Source organism: Saccostrea cucullata, unplaced genomic scaffold (assembly GCF_032062105.1).
Source record: "Saccostrea cucullata isolate Sc308-1 unplaced genomic scaffold, CSIRO_AGI_Scuc_v1 ctg1369, whole genome shotgun sequence".
Classification (NCBI taxonomy): domain Eukaryota; kingdom Metazoa; phylum Mollusca; class Bivalvia; order Ostreida; family Ostreidae; genus Saccostrea; species Saccostrea cuccullata.
In genome coordinates, this window is record NW_026930557.1 from 20,196 (window position 1) to 36,426 (window position 16,231).

Genomic DNA, 16,231 nt, shown 5'->3' on the forward strand with positions numbered 1-16,231 from the left:
TACATGTAGATTGTAATCACTATGTACATGGAGATTGTAATCACTGTGTACATGTAGATTGTAATCACTGTGTACATGTAGATTGTAATCACTGTGTACATGTAGATTGTAATCACTGTGTACATGTAGATTGTAATCACTATGTACATGGAGATTGTAATCACTGTGTACATGTAGATTGTAATTACTGTGTACATGTAGATTGTAATCACTGTGTACATGTACATTGTAATCACTGTGTACATGTACATTGTAATCACTGTTTACTTGTACATTGTAATCTCTGTGTACATGGAGATTGTAATCACTGTGTACATGGAAATTGTAATCACTGTGTACATGTAGATTGTAATCACTGTGTACATGGAGTTTGTAATCACTGTGTACATGTAGATTGTAATCACTGTGTACATGTAGATTGTAATCACTGTGTACATGTAGATTGTAATCACTATGTACATGGAGATTGTAATCACTATGTACATGTAGATTGTAATCACTGTGTACATGTAGATTGTAATCACTGTGTACATGTAGATTGTAATCACTGTGTACATGGAGTTTGTAATCACTGTGTACATGGAAATTGTAATCACTGTGTACATGTAGACTGTAATTACTGTGTACATGTAGATTGTAATCACTGTGTACATGTAGATTGTAATCACTGTGTACATGGAAATTGTAATCACTGTGTACATGGAAATTGTAATCACTGTGTATATAGATATTGTAATCACTGCAATCCATTAACATTGTAGCAAGTGCAAACTCAATTATTTTCCATTCACCATTTTTTAATTCAACATAAAACAACATTTTAGATTTGAATCCAAAATTTTATTCTTACTCCAAACATTAAATAAAAAAAAAATAATTTTAAACATTCAACATTTAAATTCAAAAACAATTTCAATTACAGAGGAAGTATTAAGTAAAATATAAGTTTTTCTGAAAAGGTTTGGAATATTTGAAAGCTGTTGCCAAAATTGATTATCCGATAATTGAAGATTTACATAGAAAACAGAAAAAGAGGAGAATGTTTTCAGGCCCATGACACCATATGGTCTTTATAATGAATTAAAATCTCTTCACCAAAATGCTCAGTAGAGTACTAAGCTTATACAACCGGCCAGCATGTATAAATACTTACATAAAATAACAATAGATAAATAAATTTACTTGTCTATTTTTGTAACTGGTCAATATTGAAAATATTTTTCTTTTATATAGATTTAATTTTAGGAAATTATCATTCAAACTTTTAACTTGAGCATGAAGCTAAAAATAAAACACAAAAAAATAGAGAATATTAAAAAAAAAAAAAATAAAAACGAAAAAATAAATTCATAATTTAAAATTGGACGGAGTGTTTGAAAATTACATAAATAAACAAAAATGTCTTTATCACAGATTTGATGGGATATATAGTAATAAGATGGTACAGGACCCCAGCAAGAGGAATCCTGAACCACAGGAAATATCCCCCCAATTTCTGGTATCCCACATCCCTTACAAAACACACAAATCTGTCCTCCACAGAAGTATATATCACAGTCCATATATCACGGTTAGTAGTTGAGGGCACACAGCATGGCCACGCCGCGCTTGATCCAGTGTTTCTGGAGTTGGTCTGTCGGGAGTTCCACTGCAAACACAAAGTTAGTGGAGTGACCGGTAGTGGACAGTGTACCTAAAAAAGAAAATATCATTAGATATACACACAGAATGTAAACAAAACCTGTAGTAGAAATCATTTTTTATGTCGATTGTCAGTAAAAATATAAAATACCCAGGGTTATTACTGATCAGTAGTCCTGATATTATGTTACATGTCATTCTAAATGTGTCACTGAGTCTAATAATTTATCATAGACATATATTTTTAAAAAAATGTTTTTGTTTTGTTTTTTTTTAAACTGTAAAATAAGTTTTTTAATTTTTGATAATTTTGACTGAGTTTTGGTAGTAACGATTAAGTATCTGCGCCACTTCTTCAGTTTTCTAATGTTTTTTTAAGGTAATTATGTGTACGTCTCCTTTATTTACTTGAGTGATCTAACAAAACAATTTAACTGTCCCCCCTACATAGGCTGCTATTATATTTATCAGTCTGACATAAAACTACACAGATGGCTGGTTAAACATTGATGGAGGCCCGATAACAGAGCCCTGCCAAAACAGGAGAAAATCGTCATCAATATCATAACAGAATATCAGGTATTGACGAGAGAGACGCATTTGTACTGAGGCGAAACATGCTGTATACACAACGACTGATACACTGATGTCAAAGACGGGTCACAAAATTCACTGAACTGTAAATGTCAAAATAATCTCTCACAAGGAATTTGTTCTTTTCTTTTTTTTTTAAAGGGGGGGGGGGGGTCTACAAAGATTTAAGGAAAGGGGGGGGGGTTAGCCCGGGTTACATCAGACCAGGATATTGTTTCTCAAGGTCTTTACTTGGGGTCAGCTTTAGAGGATGTCATCGTATTAATTCTGATTTAAGGAGAAACACATTAACATGCCGTAAAAAAGTAAATTAATGACTTCCTGGAAATTACAGGTGAAAAAGTCAGGGTCTGTCTCCAAAATGTAAAAACATAAAAAATATCAATTGTCTAGATTTTTCTATTCAATCCATCTGTATGATGAGCTTTGAAATTTATATTTTTATGACCTGAATTTCCCCACACACCACTTTTTTCATGAAAAAAAGGAGAGAGAAAATAAGTAAAATTTCTGGAATTTATATACAATGTACATGTACAATCTAACAATATCTTTCAAAATGTCTTTTACCATTTTCTGCTTACTCTGTAACTACTACTAATCATGGCTTCGTTGATTCCCAAATATGACAGTTTTAATGTCATCTTAATTTAACTTTAAAAAGCTTTGTAGATTTCATGTCACCTGCTGTAGTACCGGTAAGTGTATATATTTGAAGGGACAGTTAAATGTCATAGATGGGTCATTTAATATCATACCTGCTCTAGTGAGAGTTTGGTGGTGGGGACAGTTATGATGTCATACCTGCTCTAGTGAGAGTTTTGTAGACAGGGCACTCGTAGATTCCCTTGTCTGGGTTCTTCCTGTTAGCGGTGGGGATGAGCCAGATAACTGGGACATCCACATACAACTCCTTGGGTCGGGACTCGGCCAGCATCTGTTTGATGGGATCCCAGCGAGCTCCCTCGAGGTACAGGCCTCGGATGTAACAGCCGTCCTCGGGTTGTTTGGACAATTCAGAGAGGGATTCCCTCATCACCTGCACACATCAAGGTAGAAAAGGATGTAAAAAACAATAAAATTTTTATATAAACCAAATACAGTGACAAACCGGATTTATCTGTAAGTTTTATTCTCAGCCTAGCAATTCCTTTTTTGAAGGTTAAATCTTTGTGCCTTGTAAATCAAAACTCATTTATATACAGTGGATCGATAACTCATTTATATATTTTTAAATGTTATTTTGTCTTGTTTAACTGGTGATTCAGGTATCCTGATGTTTCAAATGTACTATTTAGACAGTTTCAAATGAATGAACTGGAACAACTTCAAGTAAAAATCTTTGTACTGTGCACTGAAATGTTCCATATAAACTAAAAGTGGCATTTAATTTAATGGTAAAACATTCATAAGGTAGAATAGAAGTACAAATAACTCTCATTATCTATCAAACAGATGAAATAAAGTTATATCCATGACAGGACTAAACAAACACGGCTTCCTCACTGAACCGTGTCCATTGCTGTAGGTTCTAAAGTACAGCTGGTACACAGAATGCATATAAATGTCATAAAATAGACCATTTAAACATCCCAGCATCAGCACTTTATACATATCATAGACTTCAATCAGAATGGTTGTATTATATTACATGTTATAACATGCTGAACACAAAATATAGTTTTGTAATTTTAAATTCAAATCTTTAAAATCTGAATTTTAAAAATACATGCAGGAGACTTAATTCTGTCTATAACATGTATACTAAGAATATATTATGAATATTGAATAAACATGATCATGCTTCTCTTGGAAAATTTCACCTCAGTTTATCATATAATGCATATTTTGACAAAAATCTGATTTCCATTTCCTGCAGTCTTTAACTGATAAGAAGAATACCCATGTTTATATATTCATTATCTTTAAACATAAAATACAGTGACGACCCCCTGGTATCCAAAACATAGTTATACATGTATTTTGTATACTGAATACCATATAATAATTTTGACGGTGAAATTTTTCACAGGTATCAGAAAATACTAAATTTATACTCTACATCATAGAACCCGGTAACCATGCATACATAAGACAGATAATAAGTTCTATAGCCCCTAACCATGAGACCAGAAATATCTACAGCTTAGGCCAAAATAAAATTATAGTTTGTTTGGAATTGCCTCCCGCCTCACTGAAATGCCCCCTCCTCAAAAAATTTTATTGATCAAAAGTAAGAAGATTTTTTTTTATTTCATCAATTTATTTGCCCATGATGTGTATCACATGCACCATACAAAACAATGAAATATAGTTTCAGATCTATGTTAACTTAGGTTTTTTGTTGATGGTAGATACTTTTTTTTTAAGTCAGAAAATGTATTTACTGTTTACTGAGATTTTTATCAAAAATTAAAATCTTCAATTAAAAAAAAATAATTTCCCTCCCTCCCTCCTGTGTCTGAAACCCTTCAGGTGGCAATTCCAAACAAACAATTTCTTAAGGATGGCCTTACAGAACAGATGTACAATTTGTCGAAGCTCTTGATTAATACAAGGCCATTTATATACAAACTAGGATACAATATAGTTCAACAAACTGCTGAGAGAGAAGTAATATAGTGTATTATACATCCTGAACATGCATGCATTATATGTGGTCCCTCTGTCAGACCAGCTACTCTGTATCTACTGACTTACATTGAGGATCTGTCAAAATAATAAATCAATTTTTTAAATGTCAAATGTTGTACATTCTTTTTAATTGTATTTTACAATATTCCTGGACAGTCCAGTGAAGCTAAAATTGGTTCCCGATTACCTGAAATCAATGTCCAGCATCTGCTACACTATGTCATACAAAAGAGGCAGTGTGTAATAGGAATGATATATGAAAGTCAAGGGGCTGACAGAAACTCAATACGAGACTGTGGCATGCTATAGAGAGGGGCCATGTGTCACCATTAGAAGGACCGACACTGCATCAGCTGGGGACTCAATCCGACAAAGTGGGAGTGTAGGACCAATCAACACACACAATCCCAGAATACTGCAGATGTCGCCCGCTATATCAGGACTTCTTCTAATACTAATGGGGGCTTATATTTATACCAAACCAATCCCCATGTTACATTGGCAAGATAGAAAATATATTTGTTAGCAGGATCTATGAAGAGGAAGTCAGAGAGAATCTGTCTTGAGAGGATGTCCGACAATGTCAAAGTTAATGACGCTCACGTGCATATTAATTTTCTTCATTTTATTTAGAGATATACAAACTGTCATGTCTTTTTAGATTTTAAGCTTGTTAACATTTTAGAACACACACCTGTAAACATGCTTCTCAAGTGTTGACCTTTTTAATAATTGTACAGGTATACCTGAACTAAAGGATTTTACATGTCTGTTTAAATAATTTAATTAATAGCATAACCTATATAAAATTCACATTTTTTGCATATCAGTACTGAAATAATTAGCATTACTGTAAAGTGTAAGGGGAGAGGAGCACGGATTGACTTCCTGATAATTAGTACGGTGTCACTTCAGGTGACAGTGATTCCAGTATCGCCCCAGGCCTTCAGTCTGACACAATGATAAGTGGCTCTACATATAAAACATCCAACTTCTCCAAATGCTAAACTGATAATTTGCTGACTGTGATAAATTTAACCGTGCAAGGATTAAATGTTTTACAAAATGAAAATATGTAAATAATAGATTTTCTGATGATGCTTGTTTTTATAGGCCTGAAACAAAAACAAGTCAAACTAAAAGTTCAACTTTGCCTTCCGACAGCAAGAAACATTGACGCTTTAAGTGTGCTGATTATGGTCTCTATTAAGTTTTCACATCAGTATCACTGTACACAACTGATGGTGCCCTGGACCAATTTAGGGATCAGAAGTGCCTGGGCCAGGACTGTTATGGTTTGTCCACACGTGTCACCACGATATAAAGACCCTGCTAGACTCTAATGACCCCGCTAGACTGAGATAAAGGTCACTAGTGGGAGTTATATAATGTCTTCCTTTACACCTAATGGTTCACAGATAAGATTAACTCAAGGAAACTTCTGACCTGTATTGATAATGCTACTCTGATGTTTCTACTCAAAAAAGAATATATATGAAAAAATTAAAGATTTATTAGGGAAAATTCCTGCCACAGCAAATGAAAACTACTGACTGAACTTAAACTGACACCTAAGAACCTTATCAAAATGGTGAACTGTGCACCATTTCTTCCTTTCAAGGAAATATTACAGATGTAGATTTATATTCAAATAAGTCAAAGTTTTCCTAGAATAATGGAAACAGTTTGTGGAAACAAAACAAATAAATGATAAAGAAACTTGAACTGTAGTGACACAATGTAAAACATTAACTAATTATAATGAAAATTCTTTACACTGTCTTCATTTTATGTGATGATTCACATAAGGTTAAACACTTCTATAGCAATTAATTCTTTCTTTCCCAGAAAATGTAAAAAATCTTACCATATATCTGGGTTATTTTTTTTGCGATGATCTATTTTTCGTTTTTTTTTTTTGCAATCAATTTTAATTCGCAAAATATAAAACATGCAGAAATTATGTCAGCTATAATGTGACATAAAAACATTACCATTTAAAAAAAAAACTACAGTCATAAAGAATAACTTAGGCAAAATAAAAACCATACAAATCTACCACTTTCTCGCAAAATTTCCAACACAGGGAAAAAAAACAGATAAACGGTATAATAATTCATTAATAGTTTTGTTCATCATTTGTTTTAATCTATTGCTAATCCTATTATCTTGACTGCAGAGTGATACAAAAGGTGACTTAGTGAAAGGGCCACAACTCCTGTACAGAATTTTTACCTTGAAATCCCATGAGATGGTATCAATGGAGATGACCTTCTTTCTGGCAAAGTTCTGCAGCGTGCCTGTCAGGAAAGCTTGTGGAAAGAAGAAGCCAGAAATCCAGTACACCTACAGTGAAATAAAAACCCTATCACAAAAAATGCTTACACTCTGAACTACAAGAAAATGAAACAGCCCATCACAAAGACCTGACACTGAGAAACACAACTTTATATTTCTTAAGAAATAATCAAGCTAGCAAACAAATTATTGATCATTTGGAATTTCAAGAATACCATAAAATTTAATTTTTTACTCACAGATTTGTAAGAAAGTAGAATCTAACACTTGACTAAACTGACACTGAATTCTGCCTGTGATAAATACAGTTAACTTACGGATGGCATGCCATTGTCTATCCAGTCATTGATGAATTTCATTCGAGCGACCAGATCTATCACCCAGGAGGCGAGAGGCTTCAGTGATGGATACGCCTATAGAAAAATTCAAAGTTAAAGATACTTTTCTGAAACATCAGCGTAGGAGGTTTGATGTAAACGAGAGACCTAAAGTTCTCACATTAATGATATTACTCACATATGTGGACACAGCGTTAATAAAGAGGACTGTGATACCATCACACAAAACATTTATTTATATAGCAATCAGGACATATAATCGGTTATATCTGTAACCATCACACAAAATATTTATATAACAATCAGGACATATAAACGGTTATATCTGTAACCATCACACAAAACATTTATATAACAATCAGGAAAAATATTATAATGTTATCACAATTTTATGAAAGCTGTTGGCCATGTTCTCTTGAAAAATAATTGTCCATAAATTCAACTTTTGTCAAATTATATCCCCAAAGTCTTTTTCTTTTTAAAGATACAAAATTCAAAAGTTGTCACACAAAAAATAATCCTTTGTTTACATTGCGTGAAATCACCTTAAATTTGAGGGCCTTCAGTTACTAAACTCCCTTTACAAAAAATCTTTAAAAATAGATCTTGCATATTAATATAAAAATTAAGGATTCAGATTTTTAAAAAGATATATCATGACTTAGGATTCTACTAATGGAAAAAAAAAAGAATTCCCAGATAAACGATTATATCTGTAACCATCACACAAAATATTTATATAACAATCAGGACATATAAACAATTATATCTGTAACCATCACACAAAACATTTATATAACAATCAGGAAAAATATTGTAATGTTATCACAATTTCATGTTTCATTTTCCTTAAACTCTGGATCCCATGACCAAAACTCTTAGAATTTAGTCAAAATTACAAATCATTGTAAAATCTTCAAATCTGAATCCTCTGCCTAAGTGAGGTGTGCTTTGTAGTAGTAACTGCTGATTATGAGATGTGTTAGGGGTTGTGTTGTATTTTTTGAGGGAGGTAACTCTACTTCCTCTGCTGAGTGTAAGGACAGTTGTATATTTGGAGGGTGACCTACCTGATGACCTCCTGGACCAGCACCGTGTTCATGGACTGCTCGTACATGACGGGGTACTTCTCATTGAGGGGGTCCAGGGGGATCGGTTTGGGGACCTTCTCCAGGATCTCTTTGGCTGTCTCCTCCATAACCTACAATATACCAACACGTGTGTACTAGAATCCCAACACATGTGTACTACAATACCAACACATGAGTAATAGAGGAACAAAACGTGTGTACTACAATCCTGTGACCTCATTCTCTTTAAAATACCCCCAAACCAGGTGTACCCGTTCTTTGTACTATAATCCGAAACCAGGTGTACTCAATCTCTCTAAACTGATTTCCTGTTTCTGATGCAACTCCAGATGTTATATTGGCTTGAGCTTAAGGTTAACTCTAAATCTTACATCAAGTTCTGCTTAATCAATATCTTAAAAATATTCCAACATTTTAAACACCAGACAGATGCTTTCTCAAGCATCTTCCTTCAGATCATGAGTTCTTTAAGTAGTATATTAATGAGTAAGCCATAAAACAACTGTTAAAGCATTGCCCACTTTTGACCTCGAGGGAACATGGGAGATGGTTCATGATTTAGATCCCAGTAAGATTTCTGTAAGGTGTGTAATGTTAAGCGTACCTCCTCCCTGGATTTGCCTCCCCCTGACGAGGTTTTGGGCTGGAGCAACAACAAGCCTGTTAACATGGCGTTGGTCTCATTCTGGGCAAAGGTGATGTTGGCGTTCTCATGTAGGGCAAATATCTCAGGTGTGTCGTTGATTGGCAGGCTCTTTATATATGACATGTATCCCTGGAGAGAAATACACAATACTGTTAGAGAACACAGTAACATTCTATAGAAGATTGAGAAAGTTTAATTAGATATTGTTTAACCTGAACATTTCGAACAAGTTACATTCCGAGATTTCTCAGATTATCAAGCATTGTTGAACCTGTGCATTTGGAAGAAGTTATATTGCAAGATTTCTTAAAGTTTCACTCAAATTTTACTGAGCCCGAGCTATAAATGAATAAAATAACAGGACTGAGTATTGGTTGGTCAGTCATGTCAATATAAAGAAGGTCAGATAAATGACCACCTCTCAGGTCAAGGACATATGAACTACACTCAGCTCTCCTACCCACAGACAACTGACCCACGCCATGTAATGTTAACTGACTATTGTACTGAAAGATAATACAATCTGTCTGAAGTATAAAGTGAATACTGTTCATGCTGCCATAATAAGTATGCAAGTAGAGATGTTGCAATAGATTTACAGCTACAGAGTATAGATTCTAAATTATTTATGCTTTCATGACATAGGACTAGTAGAATTTGTGCTATAGATTAAATGAATCTGGTGTATAAAGTCTATGCTAGTAGCTATGCTTCCAAAAGAAGCATGTACGTAGAATGTGCTACATACTGAATTGAAAGAATACAGTCTACAATATTATCTCTGCCAAATGAGAAAGACTGAAAAGAGCTACAGATCAAATAAAGCTGGAGTACAGAGACCATACTATCTATGCTTCCTTGAGAAGCATGTAAGTAAGTTCTGGCTATAGATTGAATATTTACAGAATTAAGAGCTCAAGACATCTATGCTTCCATAAGAGGAGAGAGTCTATGCTATCTATGCTTCCATAGGGCTATAGATTGAATAGAGAGCTACAGAGTGTAGTGTCTTTGCTTCCTAAGGCTACAGATTGAATATAGAGATACATGGTATTGAGTTTATTCTTCCATAAGGCTATAGATTAAATAGAGAGCTACAGAGCAGAGATTGTATGCTGTTGACTATAGATTGAATAAAGAGCTACAGAGTTTATGTTCTGGCTATAGATTGAAAACAGAGCTATATACAGAGAATAGAGTCTATGCTTCCATAAGGCTATAGATTAAATAGAGAGCTATGGAGTATAGAGTGTATGCTGTTGACTGAAGAGATGGTTTCTGCCCTTCAGTATATTGACAGAGGACCACTACAACACTCTACAAACACAAGGCTGCACTCCAGAGGTTACCAAAGTAGGCTTTTTTTAATTTCAAAATTTAATTTTAATTTGTGGAAAAATCAAATAAAAACATCTGGAGAACAAGCCGTGTGTACTATGGTACAATTAGTGAACTTGATTAATATGTTGTTAGCTCAAAAGCAGAATTACAGATAAAACAAGCATAAATCAAGCAAGAGAATGATCAGCTTTGGGAGTAAGACTAGAAAATTCAGAACTTCTATATTGAAGCTGACATTTCTAGGCAAAGCTAAAAAATAGTCATTTGACCCAAAACCTAAAAAAGCACAAAGCACACACATACATCACTCAACACAGCACCATCTAGTATGGAATGGGGAGTTTACAATTACATTTTATCTGTGTTAGTAAATGCATTTAAGGACATACGCAATGCAACATAAATTTCTTATTCTATGCTTAATTGAAAAGTTCCAATTATTGAAGGACCTTTCTACGATTTAATGATGCCTGGTAGTATTGTTTATCTCGTCTAAATCAAAAGTTTAGAAAATGCCAATAGAAAGTTGTGAAAATACCAGCTAAAACTATATCTATGTTAATTCTTCTTCTAAAAATACTAGCATTTTCATCACTTTTTATTTAGTCAAAACTGCAGGTTATGTATGCTGATTATTTGTATAAGAACATATTATGGTAGACTGATTTAAAATTGAGAATATCATAGAAAATTATCAGCATGAAAAGTACGTTGGTGAGTTTGTGTACATGTATGTTGGGTATGTCCTTAAAGAAACCCAGGAGCACAACAGGGAAACAGTTAACTTATTGAGCACACACAAACAACAATCGCGCTCATCTCGCACTCCGAATGTCCATAAGTTAACGGTGATACATCTACAGGAAAAAGGCATGAAAGAGAAATACAGCTGTTGCTTACGGCAACAGCCTACTGCACATGCTCAGAGATGTATCACATAATTACATTATGGTCATTGGATGGTGGGATTTGCTTGTAAATGCCCGATTCGGAGAACTTGAATTCCTCGTCGAGGACTTCCTGTTTGTAGAAGTCATTCAGGATGCTCATCATGCAGCGTCGATCCCAGTCGTCGGTCACACGACCTCCGTAATTAATGTGTCCAGCGGTGTACACCAGCACCTGACAAACACAAAAATAGAATCTGCAGGTTATAAAAGGAATGGGACTCGGTCAAAAGTTTATCAAGGTAAATTAATTTATTAATTTAAAACTCTTTATTTCTTCTACATTGTCTTTTAAGCATGCATCAGGGCTGCTACAAGATTGTAGCAGCTAACTATAGCTGCTAGACTTGATATCTATATCTCTGTATGAGTTAAGACATGTTATCAGTAGGGGTAGCAGCTGAACAAGAATAATACTGAAGATCTATGAAATTCTTGAACACACTTGAATGGGAACACTGACCTTGAATGGAATTTCCTTGTATTCCATGAGGAACATCTTGAGCTGACTGACACAGATTCGGAGGTCGCCGTCCGTGAACTCGTACGGAATGTTAAACCCAAGGGCTCCAAACTTTCTCCTCTCGATGATCACACCATGGAAGAAGCACAGGGACAGCAACAGATGCTTGAACTCAATCGTCTGTAAAACAGAAAGTAGAAGGTCAAAGGTCAGAGGCTTGTAAGTGTCACAACAGATACAACCATTAGAGGTGCCACTCATGCATAGCATGCAAAACATAATGATGATTGGAAAAAGATAAACATTAATTAGTACAGGTTAATAAAAGAAATTGAAAAACAAAATAAACTTATCATTTCAAGACACACGATGATAAAATATTTATATTTAAATGTGATGAAATATATGAACTTTTAATTAATAATTTACAACTTTCTGGTACAAAAATGCATTACTTGAAAGTAACCTTCACACCAAAACCACTAGGCACCCGAAAATTTTCAGAAAAATGGCAAAGATGAAAAATAAACACCTGAACTCTTTATTCCCTGTAATTAATGATGACATGTGATGTATGATTGCCTTAATATTCTTTACATGCATCTATAATTAATTATGTTCTATGTTACACACCTAGAATATGTTGAATAATGATGAAAATTGTCTTTACAAATCAGAGATCATGCATATCAAATCAAGAAAATAACCTACTTCGTGTACAATTGACTATAATAAACATGCAGTCACTCTTGCTGGGAATGCCATGCATGCAGTGTGCTTTATATCAGTGCAGAAAATATCAACATGCAATAAAATACACAGTGAAGGTGGTACTTAACTAATTAGGAGAGAAGAAGAAATATGAGAACCTTAAGATGAGAGCTAGATTTTGTATTTCATAATGTGTTGATTTGGTCAAAAGACAAGAAACCAGTATATTCTAATGTTGTCAAGAATTCAATACAAGTCTTTCTTTCTGACAAGAAAGCTTATAACTTAATACTGAGTCGTATTTAACACAAGGAATGTTTTGTTTGTTTTGTTTAATTTTTTTTTTTGTTTTTTTTTTTGTTATTTTTTTGCATTTTGCCTCCTCCCAAATATTCTTCAATTTCAGTCCACAGAAATAGCAACATAACGTATAAAACGTAAAGCTGGTTTGCTGTTTTTTGATTGGTGTAGGCTTGATAATGTGGAGACTGATTGTATGATCTACCCCTCTACTCTGTGTACAGAGGGCTTACCCGAGGAGATTTCAGCTGATTAAATCAACACAGCAATTAGTCCAATTAATAACTCACTTCTTATAATCAGATTACAAAATTTGATAGAGAAACTCAAATTCAATCATAACTTTAACATATTTTTTTCAATTTATTTTCATTTTTTTTTTAGCTTAATAAAATCCAATTTAAATAAATCACCAGGCAGCTGCTTGAGTCCTACCTTATCCCCACAGGAGTTGAGGAATTCGTCGGTGAAGCCTGAGTAAGACTTGAGGAGGTTAGCCTTCAGGCCCCGGGGTGGTTCCACGGTCATCTTAGATCCGTTCTGTAGGATGTAGCATACCAGGGGAACGATGGACCTACACAACAGAAAACAATAAAACATACAATAGACCGGGAACTTATCACTGGGCATACTGGTCAGCCACAGACGGAAGTCACGATGGACCTACACAACAGAAAACAATAAAACATACAATAGACCGGGAACTTATCACTGGGTATACTGGTCAGTCACAGGCGGAAGTCACGATGGACCTACACAACAAAAGACAATAATATATATAATAGACAAATGGACCTACATAGTATTATCCAAAGATAATTTAACTTTGCAACCTTACAAACAAGTCATCAATGTACAGTGATTCAATATTGGCAATTTTTTTTACCTTGCATTCTATAAGTTTTACTTTGATCAATCATTGATTTCTGGGAGGGGGTGGGGTTAATTTTTGTTTGAATTTTTTTTTGAAAAAGTATCACAAGAATTATATTTAGCACACCTTTGGTGAGAGGTGGCTGATAAACCTGATCTAACCTTGTCTGGATCAATCTGCTCTATCAGTCTCTCCAGACTGGGCATCCAGCTGGGAGCCAGGTGACAGTTCTGGAAGAAGACCCACTTCCCTCTCTCCATCGCACTCCTCATCATGGCCTCCGCGCGGGGTCCCTGTCAAACATCAGTAAAACAGAGTCATAATCATCATCAAATGGAAAGGGACAGGCAGTTATCTTACTGAAAATGCTAAGTAAAAGCAGCCCCGTGAAAGGCCAGACAGCAGTGAATTCTTCACCTGTCCCTGTCCAAGGGAGATGGCAGACAGCTTCTTAGAGAACCTCATCTCGTCAGCAAACTTGTACAGATCAGCTGCCGGGTCAGTCCCTGTTGACAGCACGAAGATAAGGGGGGTAGTCGGGGAGGAGTCCTTAAACACTAAATGTAGGTCAGCAGTCTGGGGCTCGATGAACCTCTGACCCAGATTGTTAGCCACATAGTCCTGCATGGCGTTGGTCACTTTGTCTGGTCGCAGACACTTCAGGACGATCAGCTTCTGGAAGGAGTCCAGGTCCGTGTTCCATTTCCCGGGCAGGTCCTCGCGGTGAGGTTCCGGGCTGTCAAAGATCTTCTTGAAGCCCTCGGCGTGGTTTTTGAATTCCTCTGGGAAGCTGGCAAACTTCTCAAGGACGCCGGTGGTCAGGATGTCATTCCAGGAGCGGTCAGACAGCCAGTCCTCACAAGGATTGGGGACCTCCTTAGGTTTACTGGTACCTCCAGCCAGGAGGAAACGCCACTCATCCTACAACAGCACAAATAGGAGCCTCACCGTTAAGTAATACACAAAAGTTTACAATAAAAAAGCTGCATAACATGCAAGTGCTGTCTGAGAGAATTTCAGATGATACAAACATACCGTATAAGTGGAAATTTTAGCGAGAGGCAAATTTAGCGATTCGTTCATAAAAACTTGTATTTTATTTTTAGCGAGATGTAATTTAGCGATTTTTAAACTAAAGCACTAAAGAAGCTATTACAAATAAAACACAATGAATTTTTAGCGATATTCAATTTTTGCGATCTCAGCACCCTCACTAATAATGCCAAAAATAAATCATCGCTAAAAATTCTGCTTATACGGTAAAACTTTTCATGTCATGGATTTTGTGATTTCCTTTTACTGTCAATTTTACGTATATTTATTATCCTCGAAGACAGATTTGACTAACCATGTCAATTTCTCCCTGATGCTGTTTGATTCTAGAGCACAGTAGGAAAGCAAACAAGAGCTTGTGTTTCTCAAACAGGGAGCGGCAGACATTGCTGTACAGGCTGAAGGTGAAGAAGTTGTTGATGTTCAAAACTCTCTGCTTGATGTTGTTTGCCTCTGTTAGAAAGAAATTTTATAACTTTTCACAGAACTCTGGTCCTATAATACATTTATATCGACATGATTATTATGGAACAGTATGTACATATTTACATTTCCTTCCAACAAAAGTTTCTTTGGACAAGTTTTAATGTTCATATTCTAATCAACAGTCATGGATTAAAAGGAAAATGTGTATGCTTTTTTTCTGGTTTAGACAGAAACATTCAAACCTTTTAAAGATTTTAGCATTCCCATTCAATTCTCATGTAATTAAATGTCAATGTTCAATCAAAGAGGAATTATGCATACAAAAATTTATATTAAGGTGAATAGGATTTTACCTGCCCTCTCGGCGTGGGCGATGCCGCCCAGAAAGATACTGACGAACCACTCCAGGGAGTACTGGTACATAGGGTCAATGTTAGCCATGTCCGCCACACAGAAGAAGAGGATCTGGGTGTTAACGGCGACGGGGATGTACTGACTGCGGGTCACGTCAATATCCTTCTCTGTCTGCTCCGCCACCATCACTTTAGCCTGCAGAACAAAATAAGAAATTATATACCAAACTGCAGAACAGCTCGAAACAGTTACCAAACCTGTGGATGGTAGTAATAATACTGCAGATGTGGAATACATTACAGTGTTTTTAATTTCATTATGTTCATGATTAAAGAATTTTCCGCAAACTTTAAACAATCATGATTATCATTTCACTTCATTTCTACCTAAAAACAGGCATAGCAACTGAGTATTTATAAGCGATTCTCCATGACATTTAAACCACCATGAAAGGTAACTGTCTAACAAACTGTGAAATTTTAGACATGTGAAATTAAAGTTGTCTACAGTAATCATTTAA

At 35.2% G+C, this 16,231-nt stretch overlaps 2 protein-coding genes across 2 annotated transcripts in view; both read right to left on the reverse strand.

Annotated features, from left to right (window-relative positions):
- Positions 1–827: 827 nt before the first annotated feature.
- LOC134229074 (dynein axonemal heavy chain 1-like) lies at positions 828–9,365 on the reverse strand. The gene is made up of 7 exons (XM_062710783.1): positions 9,201–9,365; positions 8,576–8,706; positions 7,806–7,830; positions 7,485–7,580; positions 7,105–7,215; positions 3,040–3,274; positions 828–1,693 (listed from the first exon to the last, which is right to left on the reverse strand). The coding sequence occupies exons 1-7, from the start codon at positions 9,363–9,365 to the stop codon at positions 1,572–1,574; spliced, it is 885 nt and encodes a 294-aa protein (XP_062566767.1). The 3' UTR covers positions 828–1,571.
- Positions 9,366–13,689: 4,324 nt separating this feature from the next.
- The window catches only part of LOC134229057 (dynein axonemal heavy chain 1-like), a 33,595-nt gene continuing 31,053 nt past the window's right edge, over positions 13,690–16,231 (reverse strand). Inside the window, 5 exon segments of the mRNA XM_062710759.1 lie at positions 13,690–13,756; positions 14,040–14,171; positions 14,296–14,799; positions 15,227–15,384; positions 15,711–15,906. Coding sequence (XP_062566743.1) covers positions 13,733–13,756; positions 14,040–14,171; positions 14,296–14,799; positions 15,227–15,384; positions 15,711–15,906 — 1,014 coding nt within the window. The 3' untranslated portion in view covers positions 13,690–13,732.